Source organism: Acanthochromis polyacanthus, chromosome 21 (genome assembly GCF_021347895.1).
Source record: "Acanthochromis polyacanthus isolate Apoly-LR-REF ecotype Palm Island chromosome 21, KAUST_Apoly_ChrSc, whole genome shotgun sequence".
Taxonomy (NCBI): domain Eukaryota; kingdom Metazoa; phylum Chordata; class Actinopteri; family Pomacentridae; genus Acanthochromis; species Acanthochromis polyacanthus.
In genome coordinates, this window is record NC_067133.1 from 2,503,474 (window position 1) to 2,525,735 (window position 22,262).

The 22,262-nt window shown below is 40.1% G+C and overlaps 1 protein-coding gene across 1 annotated transcript; it reads left to right on the forward strand.

The window, feature by feature from the left end:
* The first annotated feature begins 8,719 nt into the window (after positions 1-8,719).
* On the forward strand, positions 8,720-11,973 carry nfil3-6 (nuclear factor, interleukin 3 regulated, member 6). Its single transcript, XM_022196458.2, has 2 exons — positions 8,720-9,032; positions 9,852-11,973. The coding sequence occupies exon 2, from the start codon at positions 9,970-9,972 to the stop codon at positions 11,176-11,178; it is 1,209 nt and encodes a 402-aa protein (XP_022052150.2). The 5' UTR covers positions 8,720-9,032; positions 9,852-9,969; the 3' UTR covers positions 11,179-11,973.
* Positions 11,974-22,262: the final 10,289 nt, after the last annotated feature.

Below are 22,262 nucleotides of genomic sequence, written 5' to 3' on the forward strand. Positions count from 1 at the left end.
ACCATTAAGATCATTGTAACACTGTAATAGTAAGCTTACTTTTCTCACAGATTGAGAATGAAAGTTTTACCACCAAATTCTTTGTCTCTTCTATAACAATGGGTCCTTCACTCTCCAGAATCTAGCCTTTTTCACTGAGTAAACCCTCGTGTTGTTCTTGGACTCATTCTTACCTGAAATAAAATCTTTTGCTGTTGTATACTTTTATGCAAACAAGGTCTATTTGGCCCCAAATTCCAAAATGAAGGGAAAAAGTTGTGGTGATGGGTTGGACTGAAGTCAGACTAAAGGTGCAACACAGATCTCAGTGAGAATTTATACTAGGACAAAAGGTGGATGGCGACTGTGAGGACGTTACGAGGGTTAATACTGTTGGGTATAAGATTGGTTAGCATGTCTTACCAACAGGGCACAAATAAATAGTGTTAGGTGGATCATTCTGGCCCCTCCAACTATGATTTCACAACATATTTTTATGCTCATTTTGAAGAGTCTCATTACAAAAAGTTCCTGGAAACAGCATAAAAAGAGTCTTTGAACTGAAGTGGCTTCTGACTTTTTGAAAAAAAATAAAAGTTAATGTGCCTCATGGGAGATGGAAACACCCTTTCCAAGAAAGTTTAGCACCCTTTGTGAACATTTAACTCACATGGTCAGCTGTTCACACTTCTTTCTTTGTCTTTGCCTCCAGATAGAACCAACCATGGCCACTGCAAGCTGCCATGACAGAATAATTACAACTTTCACAACAGAAAACCATAGGCGTCAGTTTAGGGGGGGACGGTGGGGACGTGTCCCCCCCCCACACACACACACTTTTTGTCAGGGGTCATTTTGTCTCCAACACATTCAAATTTTTCACATGTAAGCCGTTGTAAACCCAGTTATTTTCAGCAGTAAAGAAAATTCCGACGCTCCTGAACGCACCATCCGCACTCGGCCGAGAGTTGCACAGACATGCAGCACACCTTCCTGAGGTTAAAAAAAAACAAAAAAAAAACGCGCAGATGCTAAATTTGCGCCTGTGCCAAGTGGAAGCTCCGACCAGAGGCGTGCAGGGGCAAAATTTCGGCCCGGGAGAAATAGTACTATAGCGGCCCACAGACCCCTCTACTCGCATGTACCGATAGCTCAACAGCTTGAGCCTCCGTCTTTGGTGCGGTGGTTGTGAGTTCGAGCCCAGCTTGTGGCATTTTGCCGCCGTTCTTCGACATTTTCTCAAAGTGCTGTGGTCTCCATCCCCCCCACTTTTAAAAACAAACTGACGCCCTCGCAGAAAACGATTCCTACAGACCCCTCTCTCTAATATACGGCCAAAGGTTTGTTTGTTCCTTTTGATTTACATCTTTTTTTTAGTGATTTTCAAACACCCATTTTAGTTTTTGACTTCTTCTACTCATTTTAATACAGCCATGCATAACAGTTTATATCATCTTTATTTACATTTTTTGGGAGACTAAAGGTTTGCTTCACATCCTCTTGACGGTTACATGCAAGCATGGCTTAGGCTGGCTGTGCAGGAACACTGGATTCTTTATCGGTATTCAAAGAGAACAAACAGCTAGAGGAATGCAGAGAAACTCGCTGAACTTGACAAGTGTGTTGGATTAAAACCTGAGACGATTTAGCAGATCTGAAATCTGTAAACTTCACTGAGATGATGTGGGTTATTATGCCGTTTATGTAAGCACAGAATTAAAACCCAAATGTGTGGAAAGACCAGTAATCGATTGCAACCACATTCATGCCTTTTTGTGAACTTTGCATAAGAGATGAAAGATGTCTTTGATGAATTAAGATAGATGCTTGATCAAAATTAAAATTAAAGATGGAAAAGTGCAGGAAACTAAAGTTTGTTTTTTCTGGTAACTATACCACTTATTACTGTATACTAAAGACAAAAAAAAGCCTTGAAAGAAAAACAAACAGTATTTCTTCTTCAGTATATTCTGGGATTAAGATTAAAGTGTCAACCTTCATCATATTTTTTTAAACTGTCATCGCTAAAATATTTCATTCCATTGCATCATTTTTAAGTCGATAGATTTTCAGCTGTTGTTTTTGACCAAATGTCCTCCTGCAAATATTGACGCTCTGTCCTGAGACATGAGATGTTTTTCTGTTGGGACAACACGCTCACATCGACTCCAGTTATCTGACCTCGTTTCCCTGCAGGTCAAAGCTACAAGGTGAGCCTTTCCATAAGAGCCTGTGCTAGAATGTCAAGAATTCAGATCAAACTCGCTGAACTCGTGCTTCCTCTTCTTGCAACGTTGTTTTCCTTCTAAGGAGGTTACCACACAGCCCTGACCGACTGACTGGCTTATACTTATATATGGTCATTTTGAGGAAATGCGACAGAAAATTTTACATCAACTTCACAGAACATTCCAGAAACTGCAGAGAATTTATCTGAAATGATGCCGTCATGTTTTCTACGAACATACGACCAGACAAACGATATAAGTTGGAGACATGACATGATTTGGGCAAATTCTTCTTTTTTTTTTTATCTGGTTTCCAGAGAAGTCTAAACCGAGCCCAGTTTCTCAAGTAAAAGTCTTACATAAACATATTTCAAAAGCTTAACTGCTAACCAGATGTATGGCGTAACTCACTTCCTATTGCATAAATCAAGCAGGCATGGCGGTTTTTGTGAGGACTGTCTTGTATTAAATGCCTGAACCCTCTATTTTTATTTACTTCAGTTTAACTGTGTCTCCAACGATCTGGTTACAGGGGGTCACTTATGTTTTAAAATGAAAAATGACTAGCACAACGCCGGCCGTAAAAAATAAATGTTCTTCCGTCTCTTCACTTATAAATCAGGGTTGTCAAACGTGCGGCCCGTGGACCAAACCCGGCCCTCCAGAGGGTCCAATCCGGCCCTCAAAGTGTAAAAATTACAGAGAAGACATTAACTGCAGATTATAAATTTATAAAACCATAAAATCTGAATAATTTCTAAACTATGACAAGCTGCTTTGGTCATAAAGTAAAACACGAGAATGCTCATTGTTCTTTTGTCAATTTGTGTCTCACTTTTGGAATATTTTGTCTCGTTTTTTGTCAGACTTTTGTCATTTGCCTCTTTTTTTTGGTTGCTCCGTTTCCTTTTTGTCTTGCTTGCATTTTTTAATATCTCATTTTTGCCATTTTGTGTTTGGCTTTTTTCATTGTTTTGTGTAGCATTTTTTGTCGTTTAGTGTGTTTTTTTTGTCTCGCTTGTGTCGTTTCTACATTTTTTTGACGCTGTTAACTTTTTCTTTTGTGTAATTTGTGTCATTTTTTTGTCATTTGCGTCTCATTTTTGTAATATTTTATTTTTGTCATTTGTTTAATCTGACTTTTGTCGTTTTGATCATAAAGTAAAACACAACATCATACAGTTCCACATACCTGTGACTAAATGTTGTGTTCCTTTGTAGAAACGCTGTGATCTGCGAGTTGTAATGTGCAATGATAAAAGGTTCATTTACGGATAGTTTGCAGGTGGAGCGTCTCTTTAGCTATGAGAACTGAACAAACCTGTTCTTTCTTCGGTGAATAAAATCTGCAGTTTAGCAACTTTTTTACTCTCACTTCTTTCTGATCGTCTTTTTAAACACAGGAACCTCCCTGGCATCACTCAGCTAATGTAATTCCCCCATGAATCATTTCTAAATGTACGTGAAAGCGAGAGTTCGGTCATTAGACACAGCAGTCACCACACAGTTCCAGTGATTGAGCTGGTGGGTTTAAAAAGCCAGAGTGATGCAACATTGCGTGTAGCTTAATCACTTCTCACAAGTAGTGTAATGTTGTGGTTGTACCGACACACGATAAATTCAGAAATGGAGAATCAGCTTCGGCCGATCGTTAATCTCCGTCCTCCTCTGCAGTCGGTGACGCTGCTTTCAGGATCTGATTAAAACTAATCTATTTTGCCCACTCCATGACATCACTGGCCTCACATGGCGCCGACAAATTATCATCTTCTGTACTGAAGCAATCAAAGAAATAAAATAAATCTAAGGTTTGAAATGGAGCGGGACCACGGTTTAAAGTCTCTCTAAAGGTGGAAGTGTGCAGGTCTGGAGCTGCTGCTTACCTCACCTAATCATTAAATCAACACCGATCCTTTGACAGAACACTGCAGCATCTTCTTTAGAGTATGCTCTTTGTAAACAAGACGTAACAAGTGAGATATACGCTGTTATAAAACAGCTTTGGAGGCTCTGGTAGCTGCATTAGGCAACATTTCAGTCAATCAAACAATCAGGACTTCACTTGTTACGACATTTTATGGGGAAAAAAAATCAAACAAGTCAAAATCCAGAATGGCAAAATAAGGCAATGATTGAAATGTTAAAAGACAGATAAAACCAACCTATACACAGAATAAATTAAAACAACCATATCTAGACTAAAATGGAAGGTCTTTAGCCTTTTTTTTCATATTAATGCTCTCTGCTTTAGGAAGGCAGATTCAGAGCGGTTAAATCCCATAAAAGATGTCTCACTGTGGGTTTTAGTTCTAAAAGGCAGCAACCAGAAGACCGGAGTGTTCCAGACATACGATTAAAGCAAATTTGCTGTACAGGTAGGAGCAGGACCATTAGGCGTTTAACAACTCTGAAACAGACAGGTAGCCGGGGCAGGGAGTTTAAAACTGCTGTGATGTGCGTTTTCCCTCTGAGTTTTGAAGTTCTATTCTTTTTGGGTAGAGCGGAGCAAAAGACAGATGACTCAGAGGTCGCTTTTACTTGTGGATATGAGTTGGATGCCAGTGTTGCAGTGTCATATTGAGTTTTTCACTTTTAGGATCTATTGCCAAGACTTGTTTTATTTTAAGTGAGCTATGCTATCCATTTCTCGCCGCTTCGAGTCTAAGCCGTTTGGTAGAACGCAACACTCAGCAAGAAAGCAAATAACCCTAAAATAACTGAAAACTATTCCTTCGATCTTGACTAACTCTCTACGAAACTCAACTGTCATGGTGGACAAGTTGTCACGTAGCCTTGAACTCCTGTACTGAGAACACCGCAACAATCCGTATAATTCAGCCGAGGGCCAGAAAGTGTGACGCAACATTTAGGTGGAAAATTCCACATTAGCAGAGTCTTGTTTGGTAAAGAACAGCGCTGCGGCTGGTAGACACCGGCCTCCAGTCGCTATCAGAAACCAAAGGTGGCCAAACAGTAAAGGGCAAGGGGCTGAGAGTATATCTCACCGTTAAAGTGAGCGTGTTTGCTCAGGGTGTTTACATATATGATATGATACAGGACATGGGTTCATTGTCTTCTTCTGTGCACTCAGACTCACAAGTGTTCACCATAAAGGCCGAGGTCAGTTAAGACTTTGGGTCAAAGCCCTCATGCTGCTCTCACACTCAGCACACGGGTCCATGTTCCCTGTACCGCAACATAGAAGAACAAGTACCTGCATCAACACACACACACACACACACTCTTGTTGTCTTCTTAAATCAAAGGCACTATGCAGGACCAATCACACGCTGAGATAGAAGTGAGTCAGACGTTGCGTAATACAAAGGATACTGCTCCGATACAGATCTGAACCCTCGTCATCTGCAACCATGCAAATGCTGTCAGCACCAAACAAAATCAAAAGAATGTATGTCATTAATCATTATGCAATGCTCGATGCAACGCTAAGTATGTGCACACCCAGGTATCACCCGTCGCATAATTTTATTGGGTGAGACTGATGCACTGCGAGAAACACACAAAGGAATGAACATTTATCAATGCATCACTTGTCTAAGATTAAAAAAATAAATAAATCTTTGGTTATTTGTTGTAATACTGGTGTGTTCTTTTTGACCCGCTTTAAAGTTTGAAAATGTGGGGGAAAAAAATAGATATTTTCACAGTGAAACTATGATTTTTGGGAAATTTTTGAACATTTTTTTTAATGGAAAAAAGAAATGTTAAAATGTTTCTTAAGAACATTCAGAGAAAAATCAAGCAAAATCCAGTGAAATTTGCTGGATTTTGGTTGATTTTTTTGTGAATGTTCTGAAAGGAAATATGAGAAATTTTACTGATATATGTGTGATCACTTTGGATATTTTTAGGATTTTTTTTGGAAGATTTTTACTCATTTTTTTGAAAACATTTACAAGAATTTTATTGCTAAATTTAGGGGATTTTTAAAAACCTTTAAGGAATTATTGGAATTTTCTTCCTGAAGATTTTGCAAAATTTCAGAAATTTAGGGAATTTTTTTGCTGATTTCTTTTATTTATTTATTTTTACTTTAGACAAGGAAGCAATATTTTTTGGTGCCCGTAAATGAGGACAACAGGAGGGTTAATTACTGCAACTATGTTTTTTTTTTCTGTAAGTCTATTTATGTAAATTTACAACTGTCGAGTAGCCTCCTCCTTATGTGAACATGAGAGGCAGCAAAAATAATCCCATCACAACCATCAAACTCTCACACTGAGCTAAAATCAAATGAGGGAGCACAAACTAGGTAAAAGGCTTAAACAGAATCCTTTGTTTGGAGGGATTTTGGTTTTTAAACACTGGCAGCACTTTCACTTTGACCCTTTTTTGTGGCGTTTCCAGTTCTTAAGCACCGGGAGGGCAAACACTTTCAAAGGGAGGGACTCACATGCACTAACATGCACATACGGTCAGACCAGCGCCCAAATCCAGGAACAGAGAAGCTCAGATTGCAACAGTTTATGTGTGACTTCATTCTCTACTAAGGACACCATTGTTTCACTGTTTTTCCAAGTAACAGATAGTATTTTACTGGTATATTTATGCTATAGTCATCTTCAAAATGACTTCAGGGCTGGAAAACATCAGACACTTGCTAAAATTTGGGAAACTAAAGAGCCATAGGGAAGGGTAAATTACTACGGGTACATGTGTATCTCTATAATTTATTTACTATTTTATCTCTTTATCATACGGAGGCTGGGTGTGTTTGTGTGTGTGTGTTTGTGCAGTTGTGTATGTGTAAAGAAAAAGATTTCCTTCTGCTCCCGTGTACACACCGTTCTGTTCTGACCTGGTTTGTCCTCCATCTTGGCAAAGTTTGCACATCATTCTTCACCTTAATCCGCCTCAGACGCGACGAGCAACAGGTATTCAAGGAGCGGACGCACCTCATAATTACACATCGGCCTGAATGTTCTTGCTTTGCTGTTTTGTACAACACTGTAATAAATCTTATTCTAAAATTACAGCAATGGCTGCTGTGGTCACCAGTATTTTTACAGTATGTGTACAACTATAGTTTACTTAAACATTTACTGTCTAATTGGTTGCTGCACTCTACTGCGGTTACATTTTTCAATAATGTACTGTATTTATACATTTGTGACACTGAAATCAAAATGGATACTGAATCGTGACCTAAATACACCCCCTGTCAAAAGTTTTAGGACACTTTCTCATTCACATAAAGTAGAACCTGTTCTACAACTTTTGACAGGGGGTGTATCTACCAAGTTTGGTACACATATGCAGCACATCAGGCTGAACAAAAAAGTCAGTGACAGCCACATTCCAAAGCCAACAGGAAGTGAGATATTTTGCATTGAATGTCAGATTTTGCCCATTTTTCATTTTTTTCTAGAGCGAACTCCTCCTAGGGGGAAACTCCAATTCACCTCAAATTGTCCCAGTACATACAGGAGGCCTTAATGATCCAAAGTTATTAAAATCTTTTTCCAAAGTCAAAGGGCGTGTCCGTGGCGGCCTCTGGAATTTTGATCCTAGCTGTAAAATACAACAATGTATAAAATATCTTTTACAGAATTGCAGAAATATACTATAAATAACATTGCATTTTTAATCTAAAAATTCCACAATTAAGACTGACCAAATCGGTTTAAGATTTACAAATACAGACGCCACGAAAACACTGTAAATAATGAAGGATAGCGAACAAGGGCAGATAAAGGAAGCTACATATTTGCACACTGGGAACATGTAATCATTCTTATAAAATATATTTTAAAACCAAGGAAAAATAATTCCACTTAATGTAAAAATGGACTTTTTTAGGACACGAGTTGCCAAAGTCCAGTTGCTAGTCTAAAGAGTACTTTGGGAACTGTTGTATGAAAGCTTTAAGTTCACTTCACAGTAAACTAGTCTGCTGGTAATGATCATTCTTGTTTTTGGCTTCAAAATAAGCTTTGTTTTTTTTCATTTTTCATCCATATTTTGGAATAAAAAAGTGCACTACTGTTAGAATATGACTGTACTTTTACTGTAATCTATAACAGCGTATTGAAAGAGGATATTATTGGGCTGTTCTGTCTCCCAGTGTTTTGCTTTGTGCTCTTTTAGGCATCATCGGTTTGAATGATGCTTACAGTCAGTGAATGTTAATTATTAGATGTTTTAAAGAGGGTCCAGGTCGAGCAGCTCTCCAAACAGGGGGCATTATATAAAATGCTGTAATCGCGTTTTACACTTCTAAAAATACCACAGACTGACTGATGAACAGTTATGTAGTTTTCTTACAAGACTGAGTCACCATATTCCAGGGTGAGAGAGAGAGAGAGACAGAGAGGAAAGGGGGAGGCGAGGCATTGCTATGGGAAATTATCCTGTCAGAGGGGGCGGGGCGAAGGGAGGTCAGATGATGATGATGATGAAGATGATGATGACTGAGCTGCTGTGTTATGTGAACGTCGATAGGAGCTTTCCTTTGGATGGAGGGGAGTGTGAGGGAGGGAGGAGGGAGGGGGGTGTCGTTTAAGAGGGGAGGCGGTCTCAGGAACGCACAGAAACAGGGGCCCCGCTGGTTCAAGTAAGGATAGGGAACGTCCTGAGCTGAACTCGGCGTTACAAATAGGTGCTGCGGCATTCCAAGTGGAGCAGAGTGGAGGTGCGCCACGCCGTTGGTAATATTAAGTAACAGAACAGTGGATCAGTAGAGTGAGAACACGCAGGGAGCCACAGGAAAAAGAGCTTCTTGGTGAACCGGACGGGAAAATTTACGCTTGGAGAGGACGAGAGGAGCCATGCGCACCGGCGGACAACACTGATCCATCAATAGAGGTAAAAGAAAAAAATCACAGACAGACAGTTCTCCTAATATTAGATGTGTTTAAATACATTTTCAACAATACAGGTAGTATAAATTACTAAAATCCTGTTTGGGTCTGTAATCTGCCATTTCAGTTAACTTTACGCGTTCTGTTCTGTTGTTACATTTATGCCCGCATGTTATTCCATTATGCTCTATTTTAAAAGTAGTTGCTTCATATGTAAATATGTGCCGCTAAAGTTGTAATTTGTTAAAAAAAAAAAACAACAACAACAACTCCCAATTCCCGCAAACGTCCATATAAGTGTGGAATTGCGGTGCTGATGCTGTGCGTAAAGAGTCAGGTTAGAAGCAGCCGACCGGAGATCAGCGTGTTCCTGTCAGACATGTGGGTCAGTGCTGATGAAGCAAGAACAACAGTCCCGGCACAAAGCGCTCACCACTGACCTGATTCGGCCGCAATAAACATGAATAATTGATGGAAATGCGGAACAAGAGATAAAATAAACCCGTAAATGTGTGAGAGTCAAAGTCAACGCAAATGTAGGTTAAACTCTAAACATCATCTTGGAACTAGGTTTTTTTTTTCCCTTGCGTTTTAAAGGGCTTCTGCGTGCTTAAAGTAATGCCAGAAGTCTGCCCTGGCTGATCTGCTTTGTGTTTGCAGCAGGAATTGTCTCATATTGAAAGTATAATGAGGCTTGCAAGGTTACGGTACAAGTTGCTCCCGTTTTATTGGAGAGATGTAATGGCGTTACATAATATTGTGTTGTAATGGCTCTTGCATAACCGCTAATCCCTCTACTCCTCGCTGTCTGTTCCATCACTAGGGGGCACTGTTGCTGCATTTTCACCTCCCAGAGATCCTGCAGTGAGCTCTCAGCACCACACAGCGGTTACTCTACTCTGAGCAGCACGGACAGAATTACTCAACTCCTGACAGGCGTTATGTTTGAGGAGGAATCCAAAGAGATGAGGGGGCAACAGGAAGTGGCTGTTCTCCACAGCATGGAGTCACCTGCAGTAGTGGCTTCCAGCGGAGGACCAGCAGGGTCTTTGTCCTTCACAGATGAGGCTGTGTCCATCCTGACCTCCAGCAGCCTGCTGGCCCGGTCCCTGCTGGGTCGCACCTCGGCCATCAAACGCAAAGAGAGTCCCACGTCCAGCATCAGGCGCAAGCGCGAGTTCATCCCTCATGACAAGAAGGACGACGGCTACTGGGACAAGAGGAAGAAGAACAACGAGGCGGCAAAGCGCTCGCGGGAGAAGCGGCGTGTGAACGACATGGTCCTGGAGAGCCGAGTGCTGGCTCTGCTGGAGGAGAACGCTCGCCTCAGGGCCGAGCTGCTGGCTCTGAAGTTCCGCTTCGGCCTGGTGAAAGACCCCTCCAACACCCAGATTCTGCCCCTCACCACGGCTCCTCAGCACACTAGTCAAAGCTTGACTCCTCAGTATTATCTCCACAGAGGGGAGAGCTCCTCAGCAGCACATCCCAACAGCCAGCCAGGCCAGCTGAACACCAGGGGCTCCAGGGATGCTGGGAACATGTCAGAGGACTCTGGGTTCTCGACGCCCGGCGGGTCCAGTGTGGGCAGCCCGATCTTCTTTGAAGACCGGCTCAGTGATCATGGAAAATTATCCCCACACAGAGCGGAGGAGCTGGGCTACGACCTGCATCACTCGCCTGCCGACGTCCACCACGCTGCAGGACTCGGCGGAGGGAAGCTGGATCAAGCAGAGGCGATGAAAAACCTTCCTCACAAGCTCCGTTTCAAGACGCCTGGAAGTGGCGACGGGGGCGATCCTACAGGGGACAGCAGCAGCGCCAGACGTAGCCCGGTCCACTCTGCCGCGGGACGGGAAGGTCAGAGAGAGACGGTTAAAGGACTGAGCGGAGGCGAGGCGGCAGGGGGGCACTGTGCCGGCTCCTGGCTCCAGCAGCTGGAGGGGGAGGAGGGCAGGAGGGGTAGACAGTCCCCTCAGTACAACGTCTCCGCTGCCAGCTACAGCCTCCAGTCTCCTCCCACGCAAGGACAGAGCGACGTCCAGTACCGGCATGAGAACACTTACCTGAAGTCGCAGCTCAACTCTCTGAGCGAGGAGGTGGCTCAGCTGAAGAAGCTTTTCACAGAGCAGCTCATGGCCAAAATCAACTAACGGACCGACGGCGTGAGTCAGCCAGAGTCTAGACTTTTAAGGACAAAGTTTTACTGTAAGAAGAATCTGCAAGTTCAGCACAAAAGAAGCAGTGTCGGACCGAGCACCATGAGGACTTTCACGTCTTTCAAATATTGTATATTATACTGTAATAAATGTCTTCAAACACTCATCTCATTATCTAACTACTTAGTCTCACCTCTGATAAGTTTTTGCTCAGACAGTGAGTCTTATCTGTATTAGTGTTAAGTGTATAATAGTTTTTCTATTCCATACACTGTGACAACTACACAACATGCTACTGTTTACATCACATCATAACAATGCAAAGAGACAACAGGTTCATGAAGCTACAGTCAGGTCCCCAGGGAGCCAGCCAGCTGTTAACGAGTGCTTGCAGTTCAGTAATTAGGGTGGTATGACTTACTGCAGAAGTTTCCCCACTGCTGAGACAAGGTCTGCTGGAAACCTGTAAACACGAGCAGAGACAGACGGTAAACACACTCAGAGATGATGCTAATAACAGCCAGAAACTCCGCTGGTCCTGAAGGCTAAAAGAAAGGTCTGTTCTGCACCAAGTCACTCACTAAAAAAACGTGTTAGGTTTTTGTGTCACACAGTTGTGTCAGTGTCTGTGTAGAAGAACGCTGTACTGTTCTGATGTCTCTGTTCATGCTCACTTCTAACATGTTTTATTACTTTCCTGTTATCTGTACTGAGGTGGTGACAAGAATTTGATGTCTGCTGTCTCCCTGTGCGTTTTCATATTAAAAATAAATACATTTGACAGATTCAGCAATATGGTGGTGAGGTCATCATTGCTTTAAAGGGGAACTCCACCCATGAGAGGCATGAAGTCATGAGGGTTTTTACAGATTTGTTTTGCAGTGAGCGGGTTGTAAGGACGCATTTAGGGGTCTAATATGAGGCTCTTTTTCATTGCATCATGGGAATTTGAGTGTTTTTGTAGCTTATCAGAGACTAAAAGTCAAGATAAACACAACTGTGGATATTAACATCTCAATATTGACCACATTTTTACTTAGAAAGTCTAAATGGTTGGAAGCATTTTCATAGATGGAATCTTATTTTGAAACAAGCACATGCCCCTACAGGCAACTGAAAAGGTAAGACACTATATACTGTTTTAACCTGGAGGATTTGAGCTTTCAAAAGACGATCCTAAATGAGATGATTCGCCCCAAAACATAGCAGCAGAAATTTCACACATTTAGACATTTAGTAGCAACACATCAAAGATTAACAGCTCAACATGCTGTTCAAAAGAGAAAACACACAAAACAAATACTTAAACAAGAATGCAGTTCATCTGAGGCTTTCAATTATTGTCCTGACAGCAGACAGAGTGTTGGAGAATGAGGAAGACTTTAATGGGAAGGGTGGGGTTTGAGTGAGAGGTGCTCATAAATGCAGGCAGTGAGGAGTCGAGCTTTTGGCAGGTTTCACTCCCACAGTCGCTGCCGACGGCAAGACAGGCTGACATCCAGACAGACAGACAGAGACACTTGAACACGCCTGCTATTACTCAACACTTCTATTAGAGACCTTCAGAACACGAGAGCTTTAACTGTAAGAGCCGGACGAGAATTCATGTCTGTGAAGAATGAGAGGCATGAATTTGATGCAACCATCAGTCACATTGAGTCTACATAACAGCCTGTTAGAGCTGACATTTTTTGCTGTTTTCAGGCCTAAAATCAACATGGCCGCCTTGAACCAAACACCGCATGGCATTTTTACAGAAACATTCTTCTAAATACTATATATACAATTGAGTAAAATTGAAAGTTATTTATAAAGATATTGTAGTAAAGCTGTTGACTACTTTATATTAAATAACTCAGAAAGCCTTGGAGTCTGGCCAGTCTTTTCTTCAGGAGGAAATGACATCATGCGGAGCAGGTCATGTGATCAGAATTAACACACTTCCTTGAGAGGTGTTTTTGTAACGGGGAACTTAGTGGAAAGTGATACAATTTGTTATTTTCCATATAAAATTTGATATATTACCCAAAAAGAAATATCTGTCATGATTATCTCAACTTAATAAAAAGAACACAATCAAAACATTTTTTTAATAAACTCATTTCATTATTGTTTATCTAATTAGAAGGTGGCTGTTATTAAATTAGGACGGTTATTTAGTTGACATTTTAGTGACATCCAATCATTTTTTTATTAATAAGTGATTGTTTCATGAATAAATAATGATGGAATTTGTAAAGACATGATCATAATGAACATAAAAACATTAGTTTTTTTCTACTTTTAATAAAAATGTATGCAAGATACAATTATATATTGACCAGGATACTTTTCTTGCCATTTTCAACGTTTTTGTTTTTTGTTTTTTTTTGTCAGCTTGGATCGTTTCTCATCATTTTTGGATCATTTTTGTGTCGTTGGGATAATTTTCGAGTCATTTAGGACAAATTTCATGTCATTCTGGACTAATTTTCTGTAATTATGGATCATTTTCACTTCATTCTGGACGAGTCAATATAAAATTATGGGACTTTTAGCTGGTTTGTTGTGATATCCAGTCATTTTTAACGAAGAAGTGATTGCTTCCATAATAAATAATTATGGCATTTGTAAATACATGACCATAATGAACATGAAAACATTAGTTTTTTTTTTTACTTTAATAAAAAAATATGCCAGACATATCCAATGGACTTCAAAAATCCATCACCACTGTTGCAAAATCCTGTAGTTGTGATTTGAATTGTGCTGCTATTTTACCAGCAGGGGGCAGCAAAGACAACAACTTTTCACTGCTGTATGTTCTGTGTTTCAACATCTACCACTACATAGTAATCTTACTGCAAATGCCTGCAGTTTATATTGTTTCTGTGTGCCGGAAGTTAGTTCACACGGTGATGAGAGAAAATCCAGCAATTTGCATTCAGGAGAAATGTGCAAGAACAGATGCTCTACTATGAAAAGGTTAATCAAATCAGCGGGAAAAATATTCAGCGCAATAAAGGTGTCATTATTCCGTTGTGAGGAATCCTCTAATAATTTATTCAGCTTGGCATGTGTCATCATTGCTTTACACATTCAGCGCTGCTCGTCTGACAGCAGGATAACACGTAAACTACCGGGACGGATTTAATGAAACTTGGTGGGGAGGTGGAGCACAGCCAAAGAAAAAAGAAAGAGTCCATTAATATATTTGGATCATTTTCCTTAAAACCACGAGAAAGGGCATTGACCTTGGCGTAAAGCAGGGCTCACTGGGTGCCCTCCTCGCTGCTACACAGATGATGCTCTGTTCTGGTTATGCATAGCAAGGACCCACAATACCGTTTAATTACGTTGGAGAGGGAGGTGGGACAAAAATAGATTCTGCAATTAGATGACCTGTGTATAACCTCTGAAATATGGGGGAAATTAAACAATATTTTTGGCTACAATTCTTCCCTGAAACTGATCAGAAAAACGTATAAGCTGAAGGAGGCTGTGAGGAAAGGTAATAAGGTTGAGGTGCGGCACACGCTGCAGGTGTGGAGCTCAGAGGATTACGGATTTAATGAATGTACCGCAACATGCTGCCGTTACACCGCCGTCCTCACACACATCCACGCAACCTCCACTTAAAAAAAACCAAAAAAAAAACCTCTTTTGCCTGATTTCGTTCCCCCCATTTTTTTTATTTTTTTTTACCCAGTGAAAGGATAAAGCCTGTTGCTAGGCAGGCAGTGCGACAGTTGCCATGGGAACGCTTGCAGACATAGCTGGAAGTGGGGAAAACGTCGGGTTTGGGTGGGGATAAGGATGGGGTGCAAAAAGAGAGGGAGAGATGCAGAGACGGAGGGAGAGAGAGTGTTTTTATGGGGGAAGGGGGATCCAAGTTCACGGCCAATGCCTTTGCTCCTTTGGCGGCTGTTTGTCTCCTCCAGCTAAGGAAGGAAACAAAGAGGTGCAAAGGAATGGTGAAGACATACAGAGCTTAAATTTAAAGCTCCACGTGCAGGGTTGCCCTCCCATAATTGTGTAATGCAACAAAAATAAAGCACAACACAAGAAATGGCTCAAAGAATGCACAAAAATCTAATCATCTATTTGTAAAAAAAAAAAAAAAAAAGTCACTTTGCATAATTGAAACAGCACAAAAGCAAATGGGTGAGAAGTCCTTAACATCCCTCAAGGACACAAAACAACCCCAATCACGCAGAGTAATTACAAACCGACAAATGTTACAGCATCACAGTGCTACATCTTTGTGTAAAAGGATGCAGGTTTTTTTGTGAATATGTACGCTCACGGCCTTTTTACGCTGTGATGCAAAAGAAGAAGAAAAAAAGAGCGCAGCCTTGAAGATAAAAGGAGATAATGAACACAGCAGAAGTCAGCCTGCGAGGCAGCCATTCAAGCACTCTTTGCCAATTTAAATCAATCTGTGGATAATGTACTGTAGCGAACATTTACTGAGACGCTGAGCAGACCTTAAGCATCATTGTGTCTGGAGCAGGATGCGAGCAGATGAGTATCTGACACGGAGCCGCAACCACAACCCAAAAACGTACAGCACACTGTGAATGGAAGTCCAATTTATACGTCTAAATGTTCAGTCACAAGGACATCTGTCTCATCTGGTACGTCTGTTACTCTCCTGGAGCACAGCAAAAACTGAAAATCTTACCAAGTCTGTTTGTCTTATTTTCAGTCTAAATGTCTCATCCCACTTGATTTAAGATAAATTCACTTAACAAGTGACATTTCAGCAAGATGGAGGGACTTGTTTTAACCCTCGTGTCGTCCTGCGAGTCAAAATTGATCCGCTTTAAAGTTTGGAAATGTGGAAGAAAAACATGTTTTCACAGTGAAACTTCTGATGTCCACATTTTCAACATTTTTGGGAAATCTTAGAATTTTTTTTGTGGAAAAAAAGAAATGCTAAATAAATGTTTAAGAACATTCACAAAAAAAATCAACCAAAATCCAGCGAATTTCGCTGGATTTTGGTTGATTTTTTTGTGAATGTTCTGAAAGAAAATATTAGAAGTTTTACTGATATATGTGTAATCACTTTATATATTTTTAGGATTTTTTTGGAAGATTTTTACAGAATTTTTTGCCAAATTTGGGGGATTTTTTTTTTAAATAGCATTTTTAGGGAATCTTTTAAGGAATTATTGGTATTTTCTTCCTGAACATTTTGTAAATTTTCTGAAAATTGGGAAATTTATTTTGCTAAATTTTGGGATTTTTTTCAGACGAGAAAACAATGTTTTTGGTGCCCATAAATGAGGACAACAGGAGGGTTAAGACAATGCATCGTAAATGTCTTGCTAAGTCAAACAATCTTGAAATGATCTTGTTTCGAGTTGCATTTTACAAGAAAACTCAAAATAAGTTTAATGCATCTAAAATTAGGAGGTTACATGAAAGCAAAAATCTATTTTTGAGTGAAAAACTGTTATTTTTTTGCATGTCTGGCTTATTTTAAGACACCTAAGCTTGACAGTCCTGGTAAAATACAGCTTAAAATAAGTTTTCCAGCTAATTTTAAGATCTCAATATTCTAAATATCAGATCTTATTTCAATAAATCTTAAGCCATATTTCACTTGTCCTACTGGCAGATTTTTTCACTTATTTCAAGGTAAAAGTTCCTTGAAATAAGTTGTTTTTTCTTGTTTTGACAGAGGCATTTTTCCAGTGAGGGATACAGTCCCCGCTGAGCCACGCCACCACGACAGATAACCATTCAACTGTTTGAGCCCATTCAAAAGTCTACCCAGAGGAAGGCGTTTAAATCACACGAGCGAGATTAACTCAACTCCCCTGCTCTTTGTGAGAGTCTCTTCCAGGCTTCGTGCCTGCCGGCGTGACACACATTCCCGCTTGTGATCGAGATGAATCAAAACTGCGATTACACAAGAGGAGCAGGTTTAACTGGCGTATTCAGCGCCGCGTGGAGGGAAAAGGTTCTGCTTGTTGCAATGATGCGGAGGCAGATGCGGTGAATGCCAGACACGCTTCTTATTCTAATCAGGAACCTTTTCCCACCTGTGTTCATGCACCGATGACAACGGTAAAGATGTGTGCACTCCAGAGATCCAGAACCAGCTGATGACACTCTAAGTGTGATTATAGAGAGTTGGGTGATTGGTGAGGTGATGCCCAGAGAGCAGGGAGTGATTCAGAAGTACAAGGTGTCCCTGAAGTCTCTTTACTATTTGAAGAATTTATTACAAAGGCGGTTGATAAGACATCTTAACCAGATTTGTTTGACTGTAATCAGCGTTTATTAAAGTTTGAAATCACATTGAAACTGTGTGTTTCAGGTATCCTGTTGGGGAAAGAGGTACTGTTAAATGAAACCCTAAAAAAATGGCTCCTCCTCAGACCGGTGGATTAGAAGGGATGGACCGATTCCTTGGACGTTCACCAGATATCACTCCCTTGGACTTCTTTCTACGGGGTTATGTTAAAGATATCGTGTATCGGACAAAGATACGGGACATTACTGACTCGAAGCAAAAAGATTTCTGACGCCATCGCGACCATTAATGAGGCTATGCTGCAGCAAACATGGCAAGAAATCGAGTACCGTCTTGATGTGCTTCGTGCACCTAATGGTGCCCATATAGAGGTGTGTTAACCCTCCTGTTGTCTTCATTTATGGGAACCAACAAATATTGTTTCCTTGTCTGAAAAAAATCCAAAAATTCAGCAAAAAAAAAAAAAAAATCCCCAAATTTCTGAACATTTGTAAAACCTTCAGGAAGAAAATTCCAATAACTCCTTAAAGTTTTTTTTTTAAATATCCCCCAAATTTGGCAAGGAAATTCTTGTAAATATTTTCCAAAAATGAGTAAAAATCTTTAAAAAAAATCCTAAAAGTATTTAAAGTGATTCCATATATACCAGTCAAACTTTCTAATACTTTCTTTAAGAACATTTACAAAAAAAAAAAATCACTGGATTTTGGTTGATTTTTTTGTGAATGTTCTTAAAAAAACATTTGTAACGTTTCTTTTTTCCCCACCAAAAAATGTTAAAAATGTGGAAATCAGAAGTTTCACTGTGAAAACTTTTTTTTTTCCCACATTTGGACTTTAACAAGGGTCAATATTGACCTGCAGGACGACACGAGGGTTATATGAGGTGGAAACAAACTTTGCCAACCACTGATTACAATAAAACAAATCTCGTTAAGATATCTTATCAGCTGCTTTTGTAATAAATTCTTAAAATTGTAAAGAGACTTTATGGACACCCTGTATAAACTCTCACACTCACAAATACACACTCACAGTTTCTGCACTGATGTTCAGTGTGTTCTCTCGCTGATGATGGACTCATCTAAGCCTCTCTGATAAAGTTTTAGGGGTTGGAGCCACTGCACATTAACAAAGCAACTTAGTATATAGGGTTTACAGCATGTTTGAAGAATGGTAGGTCCATGGTTTTAAATTCATGTCCTCCACCATTCATGACAGTCACACTTTTCATCTGTCACCTTTTAAATCTGCACCACAGCGGATAGCTTTAAAAAAAATTGATCACAAATGTCGCAACTCGATCTTTTCCCAAAATCGTTCAGCTCTGCTTCACTGAATCTGGGTCATTTGCAAATCCCCTGATGGACAGTAACTAACTAAACTTACTCGGTTACTGACAGGAAGACGGCCTTGAGATATTTTTGCTTCTACTGAATTCATCACGCAGTCACAGGCTCCTTGTTTTGCCCGTCGAGGTGACCTGATAGCTGAGAGGTTCAGAGGCATACCACAAGGGTACATGCTGTCCCTGGCTTGATTCCAGGATCCTCACCACGTGTCACTCTGAGATCTCCGCCCATACTAGCCGTCTATTGCACCTGTTCTTATTAAACTAGCAGCAGTAGCACAGAAGAATCATCCAATAAACACTGCCATTTAAAAGTTTAGGGTCACTTAGAAACGTCCTTATGTCTGAAAGAAAAGCAACTGCTTTCAATGAAAATTACATTTTTTTTTAAATTTTTTTTTTTGTGTGTCCTGTCCGGCAACAGAGTAGGCAGAATGGGGATCTGGCTGCTGCATTGTGCCACACAAGTTTGCTTTTCCAAGGGGAGTTTATAAGTATAAGACTCCCCTTGATACTGTACAGTAATTTATTTAGTTTGAATACTTGTTGATACATAAATTTGCCGGACCTGACAGGGGAAAGGCAGGAAGAAAGAAACAAGAAAAGAAAAAAAAACAACAACAAGGGGGATGGTGAAGAGAAAAGGAAGAGTGCAAGAATACACTAATCTTTCAATTGAAACCGACACAACAATGAAAATGACATTAAATGAATCAGAAATCCATTCTGGACATTGTTACTGTGGTAAATGACTATTCTAGCTGGACATTTTTAATGGAATATCTCCATAGGGGTACAGAGGAACATTTCCAGCAACCATCACTCCTGTGTTCTAATGCTACATTGTGTTAGCTAATGGTGTTGAAAGGCTCATTGATGATCAGAAAACCCTTGTGCAGTTATGTTAGCACATGGAAAACATGCAGTTGTCTGGATGACCCCAAACTTTTGAATGGTAGTGTAAGTCAACTTTCACTCATTTAGAGCAATTTTAATGAATAAAGAGCAACTTTAACTCATTTTACAGCAATTTTAACTCATTAGGAGTAACTTTAACTAATATAGAGCAACTTAAATATAGAGCAACTTTAACTAATAATATCAACGTTAATTCATCTACGCTACCATTCAAAAGTTTGGGGACACTTAGAAATGTCCTTATTTTTGAAAGAGAAGTCGTTTTTTCAGTGAAGGTAAGTATCAAATGTAAGTAGGGCTGAAACAATTCCTCAAGTCATTCGATTGCTAAAGTTAATGGAGGCAAAATTCTCTGAATCAAGCTTTGTTTAATCTACTACATACTGGACCCCAGATCACAAAATGACGGCCCGCGGTCCAAGTCCAGACACCATCTGATTTTAAATGTGACGTTTCTAATTTAACCAGCGCAGCTTTTCTAGTCTTTTTGGCATTTAACAGGTCAGAGGACTGAACTACGGAGGCAGTTCAACACATCCAGACTTTCTTTGTGTCAGAATTAACAGGTCTGAAGGTGGTTTTCAACTTTCTCTGTTAACTCAGACTTTCTGCTTCAAACTCGTCACACAAACGGGAGCGTTAAACAGTCATTTGACTCGTTTTCTGCACAAAGTGAAACAATCGCAAACAGGTTGTTTAAATAGAGAACGAGGAATATAAAAATGCATGACAGTAAAAAGCTGTGACTAGAAATTATGCAAGACATAATGTATTTATTTTATTGATAAATGCAGCTGATTATTTCTAGCAGACAGCTACACAATAAAACTATTAAAGATCATACATTCAAACATGACATTGAAGTGCATGTAGGTCTGACACCGTCTCACAATGAAGGAAATCACTTCAATTCGTGGCCAAATCAAAGTAAAATTAATGTTAATGATTGAATATTCTCTGTAATAAATACCAATAAACTAATATCTTTACTTATTTGTGTTCTATCAGATGCAGTAGCAGCAGTTTAAATGGAGCAAACATAAAAGCATATTTATACGATTTTAGCAATACTCCTGTACTTTACTAGACACGTACAACACACCTGTTGTTATTCTATATTTGTTCCAGTTGAATTTATAACAATTAAATGTCATAATCTCAAGCTAAATTAAGTGTTATGTCTGCTCTACAAAGTAACCTTCACATAAATTACAGAATATATCCTAAATTCGTACCCTTCGGCACTCATCGAGAGTCGCCGTTTAAGCTTTTAATCTGAGCAACAATTAGGGGCCCATTTAAGGCACTTAGAGGAGTAGCTCCACATTTTGCGGAAATAGGATTATTTGCTTCTTAACTGAAAGTGGGATCAGAAAATTAATACCCTTCTTATATCTGCCGGTCAGCTCCGCTCAGCAGACGGACCAGAAAAGGCCTGACTCCGTCTAATGGTAACAACATCTACCTGCCAGGACCTCTAAAGCTCATTCATGGCCACATCATCGGCCGGCTTCCCAGACGTGGATTAATCCTGGACCGTAGGAAAAACTCGCTGAGGATCTCCACCGAAAAAGAGTTTCAGGATTCGGTTTAATCGGCGTCTGGGAAACTGAACCCACATCTCTGTTTGTTTAATCTGTGCAAAAACAAAGTACAAAAATGGCAAGTTGTGGTTTTACAGCGGGTCTAGTGCAGGAATACAGCGCTCAGTTCCCAGTTTCCATTCTTTAAGCAAAACCAGTAAGTCTGGACTGCACTATATATGTACAACACCCCTGTACTACACTATATATGTACAATACTCTTCTACTATATTATACATGTACAACACCTCTTTACTATATATGTACAACTAAACCCACATCTCTGTCTGTTTAATCTGTACAAAAACAAAGTACAAAAACGGCAAGTTGTGGTTTTACAGTGGGTCTAGTGCAGGAGGACAGCGCTCCGTTCCCCGTTTCTATTTTTTAAGCAAAACCAGTATGTCTGTACTACACTGTATATGTACAACACCCCTGTACTATACTATATAATTATGTACAATACACCTGTACTACCCTATAAGTGAGCAATACTCCTGTATCATGCTATATATGTACAACACCCTTCTACTATATTACACATGTACAATACTCCTGTACTATACTCTGCATACATATACAACTGAACCAGCATCTTGTTTGTTTAATCTGTACAAAAAAAAGTACAAAAATGGCAAGTTGTGGTTTTACAGTGGGTCTAGTGCAGGAGGACAGCGCTCCGTTCCCCGTTTCCACTCTTCATGCAAAACTAAAGCAGCAGCCAGCGGTCGTGTTATCAGGATTCTCATCTAACTGTTAGCCAGAAAGCAAATAAATGTCTCCAGGAATTTAAAAAAATATTCCTTAAAGCTGGCCAAGCAGCGGGGAAAACAAATATTTCTCAGAAAGTCACATGGACCTGTTGGACGGTTCGGTCACCGCGCCAAGGATGAGAATCTGATTTTCCACAAACCCCCGGATCTCTGCTCGCGGCTTGTTTCCGTGTGTGTTTCCACAGTGTGCTACTTTTCCTTTTAAA